Consider the following 19,591-nt stretch of genomic DNA (forward strand, 5'->3'; position numbering starts at 1 on the left):
GTTCAATTATAAACCGGACCGGTTTATAATTCTTATACTATCTGATAGCCGATGTATTAAACCAAATCGATTCCCCAAACCCGGTTCACCCGACTTGTTTCGTCAACATCGGACTTTTAGTTCCTCCGCTATGTATCTCTCAAAGATACCTGAAGAGTGAAGATAGATACAAATCTTTCACTATAATACAATATATATTTTCTCATACTGATTCTGTTTGCAAAGCTATATATCCTTGGTGAGCAGCAGAACCTGATTTGCTTGGGTAAATTTTTCAACTTGAAGAGTTCTTTCTTGTTCGTTATTTTCAATTGTTTTGACTGTAATAATTAGACAAGAACACAAAAAAGGCGCCTTTTGGGTATTAAGATTAGTTCTTTGATCCTCTAGTGGTGGTTCCTAAGTTCATTGTTACTGTAAATTTCAGAAATTTCCCAGGCTTCTTCTGAAACATTTGACCCGAAAGTTTTGTCATTTCTGATCGTTGGCTTTCAAAAACTGCATTTTTCAGGGAGAAATGGCTTCTTCTTCTTCTGCTCAGTCTAGAATCTCGAATCTCCAGAATCATCTTTCACCTCTTGACGCAAACACCAAGGTTTCTGTGTAAAAAGATCCAGCTCTCTTTTGAATTTCCCACTGTTTGTAGGCTTTTTCCAATTCTTTATTTGTTTTCTCTTACAATTGGTTTTTGAAGCAGCTCAGGAGTCTGGTTAAGATATCTCCACAAGTATCTGAAGCATTATCCAATGGGCGCGCTGTGGTCGCTCTTGAGTCAACCATTATCTCCCATGGTTGTTTGCTCTTTCCTAGTTCTATCAATAATTCAGACTTGTTTGAATTGCATTCTCTTGAATTTGATTAAAGTTAGTTTCAGAACATAAGCCTGTATTCTTGGATCTTAGTCTATCTTTACCTGTCTATTTTTAGGGATGCCTTACCCTCAAAATCTGCAAACAGCAAAAGAGGTAGAGTCAATTGTGAGAGAAAATGGAGCAATCCCTGCAACTATAGCTATCCTGAATGGAGTACCTTGCATAGGTGAGTTAATACTGGTGGATCACAGTTTTTTACTCTCTAGGCTTTGGAGTTATCGAACCTGGTAACACTAATCTCCAAGTTAACTTTAGCGGTTTTTAGAACATCTTTGACAATTTACATATCCTGCACCCCAACTTGGTTTCAAGATCTTAGATCACGGATATAGATCTCTTATCGTAAAGGATCAAAAACCAGTAGTTTCTTTTGATTCTTGTAGGTTTTTTCTTTTCGTTATAGATGCTAATATGTAGTTAACAGGTTTGAACGAAGAAGAATTAGAACGTCTTGCATCTCTGGGAAAAAGTGTCCAAAAGACAGCAGGCAGAGACATACCACATGTTGTGAGTCACTTCTAGTGGCTTTTATTTTTTACTATCTGCACCATCATTATATTCACCAGTACAAGCGGAAAACAAGATAACTTGTTTATTCTCCAGTTTAACATTTATTTACATACTCTAGTCATGAAAAAATATCCTATATCAGTTCAGAATACTAAATTGATAACTTGTTTATTCTCCAGTTTAACATTTATTTACATACTCTAGTCATGAAAAAATATCCTATGTCAGCTCAGAATACTAAATTGCATCAGTTTATTCAACCTACTGCACTATAAACTAGCTTTTAATATAGACAAACACCTTATATACTTTTCCGCTTCTCTGTCAATCGATGCATGGGCTGATTTCTTCTTCCATAATGCCTAAATGGTTTCCGTCAGGTGGCTACAAGAGGAAACGGTGCAACTACAGTCTCTGCAACGTTGTTTTTCGCTTCTATGGTAATTGGATTTGTTCCTGTGAGGATTTTTGATATTTCTATAGTAGTTTTGGGATTCATTGCATTTCAGAGGAATTTTTGGTTGTTGCAGGTTGGCATCCAAGTTTTTGTGACGGGCGGGATAGGAGGTGTGCATAGGCATGCTAACCATAGTAAGTTTCATACCCGTTATTGTACTTCTATTTCAATTTTTCTAATTACACGGTTAGAAACTCTGTTGTGATGATGGTGTTGAGTACTTTTGAAGCCAATATGTGCCTGGCATGCTCTGCTATAATGTGTTTTTAATGCAGCTATGGACATATCATCTGATCTTACTGCACTTGGAAGAACCCCTATAGCAGTGATATCAGCAGGCGTTAAATCAATACTTGATATTCCAAAGACTCTTGAATATCTGGTATGTAATCCCTAGTCGAGGTATATTTACTTGTCAACTGTTAAGAGTTTGGTTTTTCACAAGAGCTATTTGTTGACAATGCAGGAAACTCAAGAGGTGTTTGTTGCTGCATACAAGAGCGATGAGTTTCCAGCATTTTTCACAGAAAAAAGCGGCTGTAAGGTGAAAATTTGTACCACTAAAATTAATCAATTGCTGAACTTTAGACATTTAGTTGTGACGTGGGTATATTAACTTCTATAGGCACCTTCCCGTGTAGATAGTCCTGAAGACTGTGCTCGAGTAATAGGCAAGTGTAATCTTTGTCTCCAAATTTCCTTTTTAGAGTACTTATGCGTTTTGACTTTTGAGCCCTTATCACATTGAGAAAACCGCTTTTTCCAGATGCAAACATGAAGCTGAATCGTCAGGCAGGGATTCTATTTGCTGTTCCAATTCCGAAACAGCATTCAGCCGCCGGAAATCTTATCGAATCAGCAACACAGCGTGCTCTTACTGAAGCAAGGTCATATAAAGAAATTAATATCTTTTTATACATGCTGCATCAGAAAACTTCAAGGGATTTTCTTCTTTTTCTAATTTTATCGTCTTAATACTGAATTTGGTGTTGTCCAGGGAACAAAACGTTACTGGAAATGCAGAAACTCCGTTCTTACTTGCACGGGTTAATGAATTAACTGGAGGCACTTCACTTGCCGCAAGTATCCTTTGTCTATAAGTTCCCTTAATCTTTAATACTCAACCAATCTTTTGCCGTCTAATTACTTTAAGTAGTTTCAGAAATTTATATCAGTATCGAAAATCCCAAACCCTTACATGGCCTAAAAACAGCATTGTCTCAAGATTGGAAGTCTTGAATTCCTTGACTCAGTTTCCAGACATTGCGCTTGTGAAAAACAATGCCCTTATTGGTTCACAGATTGCAGTAGCCCTTTCTCAGCTGATGTGAGCTTCCTTATCAATCTCAAGCTGAAGCTCAAGCTCAGATTCAGGACTTCTCGAAGATGTTTTGCATTGGTAGTTCTTAAGTGTTTTTATGTTGGTTATCAATGATTTTTTCTTTAGCTCAAGAAACTCTTAAACCTATTTTCACATGTTATATATATATAAATATCTCTTGTGGAGCCTGTTTTGTCTCCTTGTCTAACGTCCCTTTAATATTAAACTATTTAGATATCTGAATCTTACAAAGGATCTCAAGGGAAGATCTGAGAGAAAGGGTATATATAAAATAAAACCATTCTGCTTCATCTGACCCTCTCTGCAGGTTTTGGACAACAATGGCAGCAATCACCGTTGACTTTCAGCTCTGCTTCATTTTCATCTTCCTATTGCTCTTCCCACTCTTCTGTCTCTCTGCTTTCTTTTTCAAGAAATCAAAAGATCCACAACTCCAAGACTGTGGTCTACCTCCAAGCCCACCGTCTCTACCAGTCATAGGTCATCTTCACCTTCTCCTCTCTGTTCCATGTCACAAATCCTTTCAGAAAATCTCCTCCCAGTATGGTCCCCTCCTTCAACTCCGCGCCTTCCATATCCCATTCGTTCTAGTCTCGTCGGGCTCCATGGCCTATGAAATCTTCAGAACCCACGACCTGAACTTTGTTACCCGTGATCGCACGGTTCCTATAATGGAAAAATCAATACTTTTTGGTTCCTTTGGCTTTGTCTCAGCTCCTTATGGAGATTACTGGAGATTTATGAAGAAGCTCTTAGTCACAAAGCTTCTCGGGTCTCATTCCCTCGAGCAGACGCGGCTCATCCGTGGAAAAGAACTCAAGACTTTCTGTGCTATGTTGTTCGATAAGGCAGCAAAGAATGAGACTGTTGATGTTGGTATAGAGATGATGAAGCTAACAAATAACAGCATTTGCAGAATGATGATGGGGAGGAGGTGCTCAGAGGAGAACGGTGAAGCAGAGCAAGTCAGAGGCTTGGTGACCAAATCACTTAGTTTGGTGAAGAAGTTCCTTATAGCTAGCACGGTTGGTCGAGCTCTCAAGAAGCTTGGGATCTCTCTTTTTGAGAAGGAAATCATGGAGGTGTCGCAGAGGTACGATGAATTGCTGGAGAAGATTATTAAAGAACACGAAGAGAATCCGAACAAGAAAGAGGATAGAGACATGATGGATGTTCTGTTGGAAGTTTGTGCAGACGACAATGCAGAGTTTAAGATTACCAGGAACCAAATCAAAGCGCTCTTTGTGGTAATATCTTGAATTTATTTCATGGTCTTTCATGGCTGCCGCGTAAGGATCATGCAAAGAGTTTATCTTTAACATTTTGCATGTGGTTGCGTAGGAGCTTTTCATTGGAGGCACTGATACCTCAGCACATACAACACAGTGGATAATGGCGGAACTCATTAACCATCCCGAGATTCTTAAAAGATTGAGAGAAGAGATAGAAACTGTTGTCGGGAAAACGAGGTTGATTCAAGAAACAGATCTCTTAAACCTGCCGTATTTGCAGGCTGTGGTGAAAGAAGGGCTAAGACTACACCCGCATACGCCAATCTTGGTGAGAAATGCAACAGAGGGATGCAAGATCGGGGGGTTTTACATAGCACAGAACACAACAATGATAATAAACGCTTATGCGGTGATGAGAGATCCGGATTCATGGGAATATCCAGACGAGTTTCAGCCCGAGAGGTTCATGGTTCCCCCAAAAAGGAAAGAAGATGAGAGAGAACAGTTAGCTTTGAACTACATTCCTTTTGGAAGTGGAAGAAGAGGATGTCCCGGAACAAACTTGGGCTATATCTTTATTGGAGTAGCCATTGGAACAATGGTACAATGTTTTGACTGGAGAATTAATGGAGATATGGTTAACATGGAGGAAACTGGAGAAATGACTCTAAGCATGGCCCATCCACTTAAATGCACTCCTGTTGCTCGAATTAACCCGTTAGCTAGCTTTGAATCTAGAAATCCTTAGTTTTGATTTTATTTGATAATGGGTAATCTAGAGATCTTTAGTTTGATGGTTGAGTTTGATATTTCATGTTGATGTCTGAAATTGGTGATGAACTTGCTGTCTTTGTACTTTTTCTTCTTCAAACAGAAAGCGGTTGTTTATATAGTCTGAAGCATTTGTTATATGAGAAGGGACGAGTGGGAAACTGTAGTACTAAATTAGAAACGTTGCAGACAACATGAAAAGCTATAGGCATCAAAGGGAGATAGTTACACATTTTGGATAGTCTACTTTTAACTTATCATACTTTCACTACTTGCTACTTCTGATGCCAACTTGAGATGATTACCGAGCTTCAGAAGAAGGCTCTACTCCCATAGAAAACACGGGAACTAGCACTCTTTGGCGTCTGCTGAGAGGAGCTTGAGTTCTCTGATTGGGTCGGGCTGTCAATGTCCAAAGGGAGTTTCATCTTAGCCAGTGATTCAGTAAATTGCTGCAAGCTTTTCGTGTACATGTCAACAATATCTTGCTGCACCACCTGTTGCTCTGGTTCAATGTTCACCTTCAGAACCGGTTTCACAACTGTTTCATCATCCGTCTTATCCAAATCACCATTCTCGATGATATCTGTTGCCTTTGTCGCTTCTTTAACTGAACCTGAGTTGTTTCCTTCGCTTGATTGCTTTGAATCATCATGAGTTCCCGAGGAACCAGAGCTAACTGCAGTTGATGGAGAAGATATTTCATTTGTTGAGACAGTATTCGCTGGGGCTGCTTTGTCAACAGTGTCAACAACTGCAGACGCTGGGGCTGCTTTGTCAACAGTGTCAACAACTGTAGACTGGATGCTGTTTACTTCCATAAAGCCGGTTTCAGAGCTTGCAAAATCATCAGAATCAGAACAAGTAGTAGAAAAGTACGTGGACACCATTTGATTGTTTTCACAGACAATCTTTGGATCCAAAAACTCATCTTCATCAAACTCGATAGGAGCCAACTGGGTCTCATCAGCTGTTGGAACCGCAGGAATGTGCATTACCTCGGGCAAATCTCCTGCATACGACAGAGACAACTCGACAAATCCTGCAGGAGAGTGATACAAATCGGTTGACGAAAGAGAGAACTCTTTCTCCAGCTTCCCATTCCTCACAATCATCACTTCAGACAAAGGTACAAGAGTGAATCCAAGTAACTGATCCTCAAGATAATTCTTCACGCGGCTCATCATATATATCTCACACTTAAGAGAACAATCCAGATTCTTCACATCGAACTGAAGGGTATCATCAAAAACAGGGTTTCTCCCTCCACCATTGATGATCTTAGTGGACAAGGAGGTCTTGGGATCGCTTGTGAGAGAAAGCTTAGCATACACATCTTGCTTATGATAAATACAGATGTTCTGGATATCCCTAGCTTGGTGAACAAAAACCTCAAGCACACCAACGAAACTGTCTGAACTAGACGACAAGACCGGTTTCTCTGTTCTGGTTTCACCACTGCCATTCAAATGGATACTACCGTTGACGATTGATGCCTCAGATTGTGGAGACTCCATAACAGGATCTGCAAACAATTAAAAGACAACAAGTTTCATTTGGAATCATCCATAATAAAATAAAACAAACAAACCTTTTGGAGTTTGGTGTATATTCTTTAGGTAACTAACAAAAAGACACTAATTCAAACACAAATAACAGAATTTACTAAGTGAGTCAAATCAAATCTCTGGCGAATCATAGAACTTTAAAATGCTGCAATCAATTATGCCATTAAAACAAAGCTCAAGAACACCTCAAACAACAAAATATAAGGAGAAATTTGGTCTTTTACCTGATCTCAAGCAAAAAAAAAAGCTAAAAACTTGATCATGGTCAAGATTGCTTAATCAATTCACTAAGTTACTAAAACAGTTTAACGCAGACGCTTCCTTTATAAAAAAAAAACAAGAAAGAGAAAGGGCCGTACATGGATTCCAAGAAAGCAATCAACTTTCTCGAGGAACAAAAAAAAACCATAATCTAAGGAACAAGAACGAATTTTTGCAGATAAGAATAAGGATAAAGTAAAGATCTTTTTTGATAAAGGGTTCTCGTTATAAGTAAAAAGACGAAATTAAGGCTCTGTTAACCTTTAATTCGGGGGGGTGGAGAAAGGTCAAAAAGAAGAAGAAAGCTTTTCTCTGTTTTTTCTTCTTCTTGAAATTTGCGCTTGCTTGCAAAAACCGACTTGGATTTTGTTTTCTTGAGCTTTGCAACGGAGAAGGAAGAAGAAGAAGAAGAAGAAGAAGAAAGATGTAGAAAGTGAAAGAAGAGCAATTATTGCGTTATTGTTTAATATTCAGTGTGAAATAGACTTTTCTAAGTAGGCACGATCTACAAATTATAGACGCCTCTCTCTTTTTTTTTTTCAAGTTTTCACTTTTGTTTGTTTGTATTCAGTTTCTATATACCACAACACAACGGCTCTAAAGGCTCTCTAAAGAAACTTACTTTAAAAAGATTTATGTATCCTTTATTTTTACTTTTTGTTTTTTTTTGGCATTAGGATGAAGATATGGACCACAAATCTGATTGGTTTGGTTGATCTTTTATCAGAAATTTGTTTGGTCTTGCTTGGTTAAACTGGTTCATTACTTTTGTATATCAATGAGTTCACAGTTAATTGATTTGAAGAAGGCTCAAGCTAGACTAGTTTAAAATGCACTGATTATAAGCTTTTATTAAGTGGTTTATGCAAGTGTTATAAATAGCCGAAGACATGTGTTTGCATAGTAGTGAAATAATTGATGACTGTTTGTCATCGGTAACGCTGTAGTGGAGAATCTTTTGATTTATGATTTAAAGCTTGTAGGACGGAAAGGTCCTTGATACAAACAAAACCCTATTCACATGTACTAGCTTTAACATAACCATCACTCCATCAACATAAGTTCAGTGAAGTAGAAGAATAACTCGAGATGCTAAGATAAGAAACATAAGCTTGAAGTGATAACAACAAATCTGATTGATTTATACACATATATATTGAACACACGAATCTTATACTCTACATGTGCCACATAGCTTCAAATTTGTTGGTCATGGTCAAAACTATGATCTCTTACAATTTAAAAAATAAGCAAAAGAGCTAAGAAACTAGTCATCCACGACTGGATTTTCTAAGTTCAGTTTCTAGTTTTGTAGAACCATAAGGCAAGTCGTAGAATTCAGCTAAGTATGTTAAAGCTTCAAAGTTGTTGTTGCATACCTTCCACAATGCAGAAACTTCTCCTTTAGAAACAGTTCCCAACTTTTCACAACTCTCTATGAATTCAAGCAGCTTTGAATAGAAAGAATCATAATTCATCACAATGAATGGAACTGGCAATGCAGATCCAATCCTTTTGAGCTGAATCAATGCCAAAATCTCAAACATTTCATCGAGTGTGCCAATACCACCTGGAAGTGCAATTACTGCTGTCTTATCAGAGACATTGTTTCTCATCACTGCATCCACTAATCCATGTTTTCTCGCCGAGAAGAACCTAAACATTGGTTCCAACATTTTAGGGATGTTTAGTCAGAGTAGAAGTGATGCGTGTGGCTACGGTTTACCTGCAAGTATGGTAATTCTGAGGAGGGAGGTAAGGATGAAACTTGGATGCGGTCCATTCACCAGCTTCTTTTTCTATCTTGATGCCACCGACCGGTTTCTCAGCTTCCAAAGCACCTTTAGTCACAGCATCCATAAGTCCTGGTCCAGCTCCAGACCATGTAGTACAGTCCAACAGATTTGCTGCCTGATGAAAATAACACACAACTCTGAAAAATCTATATCGTAAGATGAAAACTAACTCTTTTGTAGAGAGTTTTAGAAGGTCTTAGTTACTTCTCTGCTCAACTCTTGTGCTTGTAGGTAATGTGAATGGTTTGGTGGGATTCTGGCAGAACCTAAGTACAAAATGCCTCTCCCGAGCCTATGTATGAGGTCGAAGCAAATCTCCAGCTCTTTCTTAACCTTTCAAAAGGAATAAGGTAGAGAATAACAGTTGACATATAGCCTATATCGAAGAGGTGTTCTTAATCTACAAAGAGGATTAGAGACAGAGTGACCATTGAGCAAACAAAAGGCCAAGACTTTAACAGGAGATATCACAATTTAAGCTTGTCTTTGGTCATGTATCTTCACTAAAACCTTTCAATCCACAAAGCCAAGAAAAAAGTTTCACTCTTTCTCCCTTTAATGAACTTGTTCAACACATTCTATTGGAAGACTAGACATGAGAACAAATCAATGGACATCAATGCAATTCTAAAACAAAATTCGAAAGCTGAGATTTAAGTTTGTTACCACAGATGGGCTACTTCTCTCAACAAAATCCTCAGACACAACAGACCTGCATTTCAGAACTCGTGCTGAATATGCCCTAATTGGATGACCAAACCTCATATTCAGACAAATTGGATCTGTCAAAGAGCTTGCGAGTTTTGGTGTTGGTGAAGGAGGCGACATCTTCGGGTATAATCGGAAACTCCATGACGAATCCAACATCGAAACCCCCATTTTCTTAGTTCCTTGAGAGAATAATTGGTGAAACGAAACAACTCAGGTTCTCCCTCAAACAGTCAATTTAACATCTTTACAGATAAAAAAAATGTTTCAATTTTTATCAGTTGATTTCGTCTTCGTTCACCAGTAAAGGCTCGTGTCGTGTGAGCCATGGCTCACTCCAAAAAGCTTAGGACTTTTGCCATTTACTAAGAGAAATGTTACACGTGGCTGTTCTTGAAACTCGCTTTGGTTTTGTTACATGTACTTAGATTTTAACAGTTTGGAACACTGATCTGTGATTCTAACAGTACTAATCTGCTTTTTAAATACAGTATGTGTTGAAGCAAAAGACAAATAACATTGTTGAATACATGGCACATGCATCCAACCAATTACCACCTAACCCAATAATAATTAACCCCAACTAATACACATTTTTTTGACTAATTAAATCTATCCAGAGGAAGAGCATCTCAACTACTACACAACTTTCAAGCAAAAATGGAAGCAGCTGTCTTGTATATATATAACTTGAGTAGAGAAAAAGAAAGAAACAAAAGTGTGTTACTACTTACTGGTTATCTTCTTTTGGCTCTCTTCAAGAAATGGGGTCAAAGTTTCATGCTTTTATGTACCCATGGTTTGGTTTTGGTCATATGATTCCATATCTTCATCTAGCCAACAAACTAGCTGAGAAAGGTCATACCATCACTTTTTTCCTTCCCAAGAAAGCTCACAAGCAGCTTGAACCTCTCAATCTGTTCCCGGACAGCATTGTCTTGGAACCTCTTACTCTCCCTCATGTCGATGGTCTCCCTTCTGGCGCCGAGACGGCATCAGATCTCCCAAACTCAACTAAGAAACCCATATTCGATGCCATGGATCTCTTACGCGATCAGATCGAAGCTAAGGTCCGTGCCTTAAAACCAGACCTAATCTTTTTCGATTTTATTCATTGGGTTCCAGATATGGCAAAAGAGTTTGGATTCAAGAGTGTAAACTACCAGATCATATCGGCAGCTTGCCTAGCTATGGTTCTTGCACCTTGTGCTGAATTAGGGTTTCCTCCGCCGGATTATCCTTTATCCAAAGTGGCCTTACGTGGACATGAAGCTAACGTCTGTTCTCTCTTCGCGAGTTCTCATGAGCTTTTCGGGCTAATTACCACAGGCCTTAAGAACTGTGACGTTGTTTCCATAAGGACGTGCGTGGAACTTGAAGGTAAGCTATGCGGTTTCATCGAAAGAGAATGTCAAAAGAAAGTTCTCTTAACCGGTCCGATGCTCCCTGAACCTCAAAGTAAAAGTGGTAAACCACTAGAAGATCGATGGAGTCAGTGGTTAAACGGATTTGAACCAGGCTCGGTAGTGTTTTGCGCTTTTGGCACCCAATTCTTTTTCGAGAAGGATCAGTTTCAAGAACTCTGTTTAGGAATGGAGCTAACGGGTCTACCGTTTTTAATAGTGGTCATGCCACGAAAAGGCTCATCAACGGTTCAGGAAGCATTACCAAAAGGGTTTGAAGAACGGGTTAAAGGGCGTGGAATCGTTTGGGAAGGATGGGTGGAACAACCTTTGATATTGTCTCATCCATCAGTAGGTTGCTTTGTGAACCATTGTGGGTTTGGCTCAATGTGGGAGTCTTTGGTTAGTGATTGCCAGATTGTGTTTATTCCTCAGTTGGCTGATCAGATTCTCATCACAAGACTGCTGACCGAAGAACTCGAAGTCTCTGTGAAGGTGCAGAGAGAAGATTCCGGATGGTTCTCCAAGGAGAGTTTGATGGACACGGTTAAATCTGTGATGGATAAAGATAGTGAGATTGGGAACTTAGTGAAGAGAAATCATAAGAAATTGAAAGAGACTTTGGTTAGTCCTGGATTTTTTAGTGGTTATGCTGATAAGTTCGTAGAAACTTTGGAGGATGAAGTCAACAACACAACATCTTCTTGAATTCAATACTGTGAAAGTTCCAAAACCAATAATGAATGTGTGTACTCAATTTTAAAATAAAGAGTGTCGGTTTAAATTTTTAATATAAAGTCTTACTAAGAAATGATTAGAAAGATCACACAATTTAAATGATTTCTTCTTGTATGTATTAAAGAATCTAAAATGGCTATGCAATGGTTCAACTTTTCTTTAATCTATATAATAATAGCAATCTGAATAAATGTCAACAACAGTTGTGATTTTTTGTCGTATCTTTTCGTAAAAATATATGTTGTAGTTTAAAATATATATATATATATAATTGCGTCTGTTCATTGTAGATTTGTGTATTTTCACCAGTTTTTTCATTTTTTAATCACTACTTTTCCTTTAAATAGTTGTGTCTATTCAGTATTCATGTCGTTTGAACTCTATATAGATTTGTCTCTTCTTGAGTTATTAACAAATCATTGTTCGTTGAACCATATTTTCTGTTTAATGTTGAATCAAAATAATTTCAATATAAATATATTAATATCCAGTATTCCAATGTTATTCTAAAATCTAACTAGAGATTTTTAGAAATGATTACAACAATATAAAATTTCAATTCTAAAATATAACTTAGAGGTGCGTCTATTTTGTGTATTTTTACTATAATTTTCCTTAATACATTTTTACTAAAGATTATATATATTTTATATTTATAATTATTTTAGTAGAAAGTTACATTTACTCATTACAACTATTCGTTTGAATATTTTCACTTAAGATCACTTTTTATTATAATGTTTTTTACTAATAATATAAATGTTAATAACTATTATAACAATTGCAACTCTTTATCATAATTCTTTACAAAATATCTTATATTTATAATGCATTTAACAATAATTTTTGGCAAGATTGTCTCGATTCAATATGACTTTTCACTATAGATTTTTTTTTTGAGTTATGTCTCTTCGCCCAAATATTTTTTTATCATGAATAATATTTTTGGTTTTCATTTTGAATATGGTTGTGTTTTTACTCTTTACTAACATTTTATGTTTAACATTTGTGTAGTTTTAGTACTACTTATTATTTTCTCTCTCTTTTTTAGGATCACATACTCTTAAACTATTATCTTACTTTGAAATAAATTGATAACATATAAGTTTACTGACAATTTTATAAAACCTTGCATTGTGTCCTCGATTTCTCAACCTTTTGACCTTCAGTTACAACAGCAAAACCAAGGATAACTTTACTATCAACCATGGCAATATGATTCTCTAGGGGTAACTTTACTATCAACCATGGCAATATGATTCTCGAGATTTTTTTGAATTTCTCTTCCATATGAAGTTGTATTTGTTCAAGTTGGTTACTTCCATATGAAGTTGTAGACCATTATGAGAAATCAGTACCCCGTTCAGTAGACTCAATACTTGATCGAGTTGACCTTGGGGATTCTGACAATCTTCTTCCCTTGAGGTATTCACTTGGCTTTGATCTGGATCAGTAGGCTTCTCTTAAGTCTATAGAGGCAAAAAGATCTCAAAACAATCCCAAGGCAACTAATTAAAAAAAAAAATTGGATATGAAATATAAATAGAGGCAAAAAGATCTCAAAACAATCCCAAGGCAGAAGCAGCTTGAGACTTCCAATGTCTAGCGTTTTCAAACCCATTTGTAAAATTCTCAAAATCATCAATGGTCCGATCAATCTCTTCTTGTGTGTTCATAACAAAAGGACCAAACTGAACCATTGGTTCACCAATAGGCTCACCAGCCACAAGGATAAACCGAAGTGGCAAACCGGTATCAGAACCGTTCCAAGCCTCTACACGGTCACCACCTAGGCCTAGAACCAGCAAGTGGTGGGCAGCAGCGGCTGAGTGTTGTAACTTGGCATCCCCAAAATGGCCCTGGCCTTGAAGAATATAGACAAACGCGTTCCAATGAAGTGGAATGGGCTGAGAGATTCGAGAACCCGGCGAGAGAGTGAAGTCTAGATACATTGTTGGTGTTCTTGTGCAAANAGAAGCAGCTTGAGACTTCCAATGTCTAGCGTTTTCAAACCCATTTGTAAAATTCTCAAAATCATCAATGGTCCGATCAATCTCTTCTTGTGTGTTCATAACAAAAGGACCAAACTGAACCATTGGTTCACCAATAGGCTCACCAGCCACAAGGATAAACCGAAGTGGCAAACCGGTATCAGAACCATTCCAAGCTTCTAAACGGTCACCACCTAGGCCTAGAACCAGCAAGTGGTGGGCAGCAGCGGCTGAGTGTTGTAACTTGGCATCCCCAAAATGGCCCTGGCCTTGAAGAATATAGACAAACGCGTTCCAATGAAGTGGAATGGGCTGAGAGATTCGAGAACCCGGCGAGAGAGTGAAGTCTAGATACATTGTTGGTGTTCTTGTGCAAATTTTTGACTTAACTCCATTCCATTCTCCTGCTATGACTCTAACTCTCACACCATCTTTCTCTGTTTCTGCTATATCTTGACTCTCTATCTCTTGATAACTCGGCTCCACTCTGAGAATTTACACACTTTTAAGTAAGAAGAGACCTAATCTAGTATAAAAATTATAACATGGATCACTAGCTTAAGTCAATGTCAATTGGTTGATCCGTGAAAAATTTTACATCAAAGAAGCTTACAATTTATGTTTTGAGGAGAGATTGATCCAAAGTTGCAAACCCTTGTTGTGAGTAATTATGCCATTGGGATTAGAAGAAGGCATTTCAGAATGAACAATGCCTTTTCCTGCAGTCATCCATTGTAACCCTCCTTCTCTTATTACTCCTTTGTGTCCTTCACAGTCTTCATGCAAAATCTCTCCCTGTGTATACAGACAAATTCATCAAGACTTAAGCATGGCGATTCTTGCATAATCGAATAAAAAAAGATGAGAAGATGTCAATACCTCTAACATGTAAGTGACTGTCTCAAAACCTGATTTTGGAGACGAAAAAAGAATATTATAACAAGACAACAATGATAATAGTACTATACTAGTGATAGAGTTAGCGATCATACTTGTCCAACTATGAACATAAATGTCAAACACAAATAATAGGTATATAGTTGTTTACTAATATATATAAACGCACACTTAAACGTGTGAAGTTTTGTTTAAAATAATCAACAACAAAACCAACCTCTGTGTGGATGATCTGGGAAACCTGAAGGAGCTGAAACTGCAATTTTGAATATATTTTATATCAGTTGGATTCAAAGGAACAGAGCAAAAACAGAGGAAAAAAAGAAACAATATATTCCAACCTGAGAATTCATCCAAAACAAGAAATGGGTCGAAGTACCTAAACTCAAACCTGCAAAAATTCACAATTAATTATTTATTAAACCTTTCTATCCATTACTACTACGACACTTGGAAATAATGAAACGTTTGCTTTACCTTCCGATGCTTCTTCTTACAACAGCACCAAAGCCTTCGTGTTGCTGTCTAGCGAAAAGCTTCTTAACAACTAGCCTCTTACTATTATTCTTATGATTACCTGAAGATTTCTCTGGGATTGGCATCTCGAATTCGAGAGCGAGAGAGTTGGTGAAAAAAATATATATGTGTATTTGTTGAATCTCTAATGACCATGTGTATGTATATTTATAGTAAGGAAAGAGTTGTTGTATTTGACAGTTGGCCAAATTAAGAAGATGACTTAACCCAAAATATATAAATTGGTTTTTTAAGTCAAAGATTTAGAAAGATACTATAGTATTAGCATTAAGTTGGATTTCGAAGACGCAATTTTTTTTTAACACTTTTAAAGCATGATGATGATCTAGTTTTCTTTAGACATATATCTGATGATTCATTTTTGTTTGTTTGATAAACTTAGCTCCAAAAGGCATTAATACGTTAGCAAAAGTGTTAAGGATTTATAGATTTTAAATATCAATGGTTTGTGTTACGTCATCAATTCATCATCCTCTATCTTTTATTGTTGTTGTAATAACTCGCAATAGAGATGTTTCATTTTGAAAGGCAAAAGTTTATAAATCACACATTGATTCGTTAATGGACCCCCTTTAATACATCCCAATTATTGCATCTCAAATCATTTTATTTTTTTTTTTCTTTTTTATATCCACATCTTTTTTGGGTGTTCTCTCCATATTTGAAAGTTTAGTTAAAAGATTAAAAAAACATTAAGTAACTGACAAATTGGAACTAGTTATCAGACAATGCTGTAACTAAATCTATGTAATCAAGGCCAGCATATAAGGTTCTATAGCTTCATTTAAGAAATGTATAGTAAAACGAGTAAAAAGGGAAAAAAAAAAATGTATAGTTTTTTTTTGGTAGAAAAAAGAAATGTATAGTACAGAATATTGAAATGTTGAAAAGAAAAAACAGTGCATACTTAACTAATCAAATACGCAGTCGTTTAGTTCAGATAAGCGCACACGTTTATCAGCGGCAGCATGACGTAAGGGTGACGGTTTGACCCATTGTATCATTCTTTGGTACTACTACTCACTAGGTAAACAACCTCCGATAAATCGATTCAAATAAAATTATTATTTGAGATTTAAGATTCGTTTGTATAACACAAAATATATAACTACTTTTTTATTATTTTTCAAATTTGTGACTATTTTGTGTAAAAATACATTGGGGCATTCTCAAAAATGCCCCTTTTTCCATATCTCTTTTTAAAAATACCCCTTCATGTTGACCATTTTTAAAACTACCCCTCTTTATATACAAAATGACCAAATTACCCTTTTTGAGTGACAGCAAGAATGTACAGTCATCAAAATCGAAAATATTTTCCCGCCAAAAAAATTTCCCGCCAAAATTTTTTTTCCCGCCAAAATCGAAAATTTTTCCCGAAAAAATTATTTTTTCCCGCCAAAAAAAAAAAATTTCCCGCCAAAATCGAAAAATTTTCCCGCCAAAAATATTGAAATTTATACCTTTTAAAAACCTTGTAAATGCTTTTAAAAAACTTTTAAAAGCGTTTACAAGGTTTTTAAAAGGTTTTTAAACACATTGTAAACGCTTTTAAAAACCTTGTAAATGCTTTTAAAAAGCTTGTAAATGCTTTAAAAGGTTTTTAAACACCTTGTAAACGCTTTTAAAAACTTTTTAAAAGCATTTAAAAGGTGTTTAAAAACCTTTTAAAAATTTTATAAAAACTTTTACAAGGTTTTTAAAAACATTGTAAAAGGGTTTAAAAGGTGTTTAAAAACCTTTTAAAAATCCTTTTAAAAACCTTTTAAAAACCTTTTAAAAACCTTTTAAAAACCTTTTAAAACCTTTTAAAAACCTTTTAAAAATCTTGTAAAAGCGTTTACAAGTTGTTTAAAAAACCTTTTAAAACTCTTTAAAAAATCTTGTAAAAGCCTTTACAAGGTGTTTATAAGGCTTTTATAAGGTAGAAACCTTATAAAACCTTTTAAAAACCTTGTAAATTTTTTTTGGCAGGAAAAATTTTGGCGGGAAAATTTTTTTTTTCTTTTTGTTGAATAAAATAATTTTCATCTAAGGGTAAAATGGTCATTAAAAATTAAAAGAGGGCATAAATAAAAATGGCCAGAAAAGAGGGTATTTTTGAAAAGGGGTATATCAAAAGGGGCATTTTTAACAAATTCTCAAATACATTTCACATTCTTTAACGTGGTTAAAATTTTTGTATGAGCTTTATTTTAATTAAATATGTATTATTATCAGTTAAAAAAATAATTTGTTGTTTTTTTAAAGAATAGTAATATAGATTCAAATTAAATAGCTACAAATAGTTTTAAATTATGTAATGAATTTTGATTTAAATCTATAGTGGCATAAATATAATTCATATAATTAATTTGGGTTATTTTTTAAAATGTGTTTCGAGCTCTCTGGCGACGAAACATCAGCATTTTTCAAGAATGTTTCTCTATTAATATATAGGGGATTACAAGAGACATGACAGAATGCATTTATAAATTCTATAAATTAATTTCAATACTAAGCGTTGTAATATCAACAGAATTATTTAGGGGGTGTTATTGGATTGAGGATTTTAATAGATTTTAATTAACCCAGGACATTAGTGGATTTAAAAGTCTAATGCATTTGTGTGGACTTTATAATGCATATAAGGTGGATTTGAAAGTCATTGATAATGTATTTTTGGTGATTGTTATGGATTTTTTAAAAAGTTATTGTTAGAAAAAAATATATATATATCCATAAACTGTGTTATACACCAAAATTATATTAAATTAATAACACCCAGACTTTTACACATGTCATAGAAAACTTGAATTAAACTGTATTTGTTTTCAATCCAGATTTTTGGTGTAATTAAAGAACCCAGATGTCATGAACCCAGAAAAAAAAAATTAAAGAATACAAAAAAACACAGATCTGATGAATAAGTGTGATTATATACAAAGGGTTTGAGGAGGAAGAAACAGAGATTGAACCCAGAAAAAAAAAAGTGTGATTATATCATAAACCAAAAAAAAAGTTATAGATCATGAACCCAGAAAAAAAAGTTAAAGAACACAAAAAAAAAAATTCTCAAAAATAATACATATCTGATGAATAAGTGTGATTATATAAAAGGATTGAGAAAAAAAATCAAACAATAATATGTCAAAGGCTAGAGATCCATCTAAAGAGAGGAGAAGAAAATGAAATGATTGAGAAAAGTGTGGTATTGTGTTTGTTCATATTTTAGAAGCAAAGTACGTTGAAATTCAAAATCACACAAAATCCAGTAGATATTGAATAACACTAGATTTTAATGGATTTTTAAAAATACCCAATTGAATAACACCTGATTCTTAAATACATCAAACTCCTTTAAAAACCACAATCCAATAACACCCCCTTAGTAAATTTTACAAGAACAACATATGAATAGATTTGTATCATCCTTATGGTTTAGAAAAAAATCACCCGTACAACGAGTCTTACATAAGTAGCAAATAGGCCGAGAGAGATGATGGTTGGGAAGCAAATAAAATGAGTCACAGTAACCCATCTGTAAACTATATCCAGGTCTTGAGTGTATTAGATAATTAAATACACATTTAGTATGAAGAGTTGAGCCACATTCACTGCATTTGTAAAACCAACTTTTTGAATCTAATTCCTCTTCGCATATCCCGCAACAAAGTATCACATTCACAATTCTCTCACTGTAGCATAAGGAAAGAGGATGATCATCGTATTTGTGTCTTACCAATGTGGGTAAAGTAGCACATCTAAAGCATAAATTGTAGCCACCACAATTATCTATATCGCTACAACGTAGAAAAAACCAACATACTGAGTCACAACTATCACACCTCCGTTTAGAGACCATGTCCCGAGTTATAACTAACAAATGTGGATGACTTTCATGTTTGATAGCACCCGAAATCAAAGCACATCGCACATCAATCGTAAATAGAGAGTACTCCTCCATATATGAGAAACCGGTGCAAAAACGATGACAAGCCCCACAACTAAAATATGGTATGGCGTCCTGCCTTTTGGCATACGACAACTTAAATTTTCGCGAACCATACTCATGTCTTTTCTTCAGAGGGAGATTTGCGCATGCATCGTGAAGAATAAAATCACATTGTGTGCATATATAGCACAATTCTGAATACAGAGGGATGGTGCATGCATAGCAATGTTCTCTGGGTTCCTCGAGTTTTGATGATGATAACGATACCTTCAGATTGTGTTCATGGCTAAAATGTTTGATTTGGTTGTGATCTATCACTTCAAATGGTTTTCTTCCTTCTTCTTCTTCTTCTTCTTCTTCTTCGGGTACCCCTTCCAGTTCTATCCTATCCCAACTATAAATAGATGTTGCACATTTTGAATGAGCAACATAAGAACAAACCAAGCAAGAATATGCACCATACTCTCCATTAACATGCTCATAACATACCCCGCAAATCCACTTCCCAGGGCCAAGAGAAGAAACACGAGAGATACGATGGTCGTGTCTGTTGATGCGTATAACACGTGGTAAG

General features: G+C 35.8%; 7 protein-coding genes across 10 annotated transcripts in view; 3 read left to right on the forward strand and 4 right to left on the reverse strand.

Moving 5' to 3' along the window:
- Positions 86 to 3,348, forward strand: LOC104758360 (pseudouridine-5'-phosphate glycosidase-like). The gene is made up of 13 exons (XM_010481210.2): positions 86 to 265; positions 512 to 595; positions 698 to 791; positions 928 to 1,038; positions 1,297 to 1,379; positions 1,763 to 1,822; positions 1,913 to 1,973; positions 2,115 to 2,221; positions 2,306 to 2,383; positions 2,465 to 2,510; positions 2,606 to 2,726; positions 2,837 to 2,922; positions 3,100 to 3,348. The coding sequence occupies exons 2-13, from the start codon at positions 518 to 520 to the stop codon at positions 3,168 to 3,170; spliced, it is 996 nt and encodes a 331-aa protein (XP_010479512.1). The 5' UTR covers positions 86 to 265; positions 512 to 517; the 3' UTR covers positions 3,171 to 3,348.
- On the forward strand, positions 3,406 to 5,302 carry LOC104758361 (cytochrome P450 705A20-like). The gene is made up of 2 exons (XM_010481211.2): positions 3,406 to 4,428; positions 4,523 to 5,302. The coding sequence occupies exons 1-2, from the start codon at positions 3,502 to 3,504 to the stop codon at positions 5,159 to 5,161; spliced, it is 1,566 nt and encodes a 521-aa protein (XP_010479513.1). The 5' UTR covers positions 3,406 to 3,501; the 3' UTR covers positions 5,162 to 5,302.
- LOC104758362 lies at positions 5,339 to 7,525 on the reverse strand. Of its 3 annotated transcripts, none has more exons than XM_010481212.2 (2): positions 7,275 to 7,525; positions 5,339 to 6,709 (listed from the first exon to the last, which is right to left on the reverse strand). In XM_010481212.2, exon 2 carries the CDS (start codon positions 6,699 to 6,701, stop codon positions 5,496 to 5,498), a length of 1,206 nt encoding a protein of 401 aa, XP_010479514.1. In that variant the 5' UTR covers positions 6,702 to 6,709; positions 7,275 to 7,525; the 3' UTR covers positions 5,339 to 5,495. The 3 variants fall into 3 exon arrangements, with proteins under 3 accessions (XP_010479514.1, XP_010479515.1, XP_010479516.1); XM_010481213.1 differs by lacking the exon at positions 7,275 to 7,525 and adding an exon at positions 7,112 to 7,268; XM_010481214.2 differs by lacking the exon at positions 7,275 to 7,525 and adding an exon at positions 6,977 to 7,095.
- Positions 8,072 to 9,863, reverse strand: LOC104758363. Its single transcript, XM_010481215.2, has 4 exons — positions 9,476 to 9,863; positions 9,014 to 9,142; positions 8,740 to 8,924; positions 8,072 to 8,669 (listed from the first exon to the last, which is right to left on the reverse strand). Exons 1-4 carry the CDS (start codon positions 9,686 to 9,688, stop codon positions 8,285 to 8,287), a joined length of 912 nt encoding a protein of 303 aa, XP_010479517.1. The 5' UTR covers positions 9,689 to 9,863; the 3' UTR covers positions 8,072 to 8,284.
- On the forward strand, positions 10,212 to 11,797 carry LOC104758364 (UDP-glycosyltransferase 79B5). The gene has a single exon (XM_010481218.2). The coding sequence runs from the start codon at positions 10,282 to 10,284 to the stop codon at positions 11,626 to 11,628; it is 1,347 nt and encodes a 448-aa protein (XP_010479520.1). The 5' UTR covers positions 10,212 to 10,281; the 3' UTR covers positions 11,629 to 11,797.
- On the reverse strand, positions 12,754 to 15,202 carry LOC104758365 (pirin-like protein At1g50590). 2 transcript variants are annotated; one of them, XM_019239134.1, is made up of 7 exons: positions 15,024 to 15,202; positions 14,888 to 14,937; positions 14,764 to 14,802; positions 14,529 to 14,557; positions 14,263 to 14,444; positions 13,979 to 14,136; positions 12,754 to 13,582 (listed from the first exon to the last, which is right to left on the reverse strand). In XM_019239134.1, the coding sequence occupies exons 1-7, from the start codon at positions 15,146 to 15,148 to the stop codon at positions 13,218 to 13,220; spliced, it is 948 nt and encodes a 315-aa protein (XP_019094679.1). In that variant the 5' UTR covers positions 15,149 to 15,202; the 3' UTR covers positions 12,754 to 13,217. The 2 variants fall into 2 exon arrangements, with proteins under 2 accessions (XP_019094679.1, XP_010479521.1); XM_010481219.2 differs by having other exon boundaries at positions 12,754 to 13,447; positions 13,844 to 14,136.
- The window catches only part of LOC109129965, a 2,840-nt gene continuing 1,670 nt past the window's right edge, over positions 18,422 to 19,591 (reverse strand). The window contains exon 2 of the mRNA XM_019239025.1: positions 18,422 to 19,590. Within this exon, the coding sequence (XP_019094570.1) occupies positions 18,451 to 19,590 (1,140 nt within the window). The 3' untranslated portion in view covers positions 18,422 to 18,450. The remainder of the gene's footprint in view (position 19,591) is intronic.

The sequence above is a fragment of the Camelina sativa genome, chromosome 17 (assembly GCF_000633955.1).
Source record: "Camelina sativa cultivar DH55 chromosome 17, Cs, whole genome shotgun sequence".
Taxonomy (NCBI): Eukaryota; Viridiplantae; Streptophyta; class Magnoliopsida; order Brassicales; family Brassicaceae; genus Camelina; species Camelina sativa.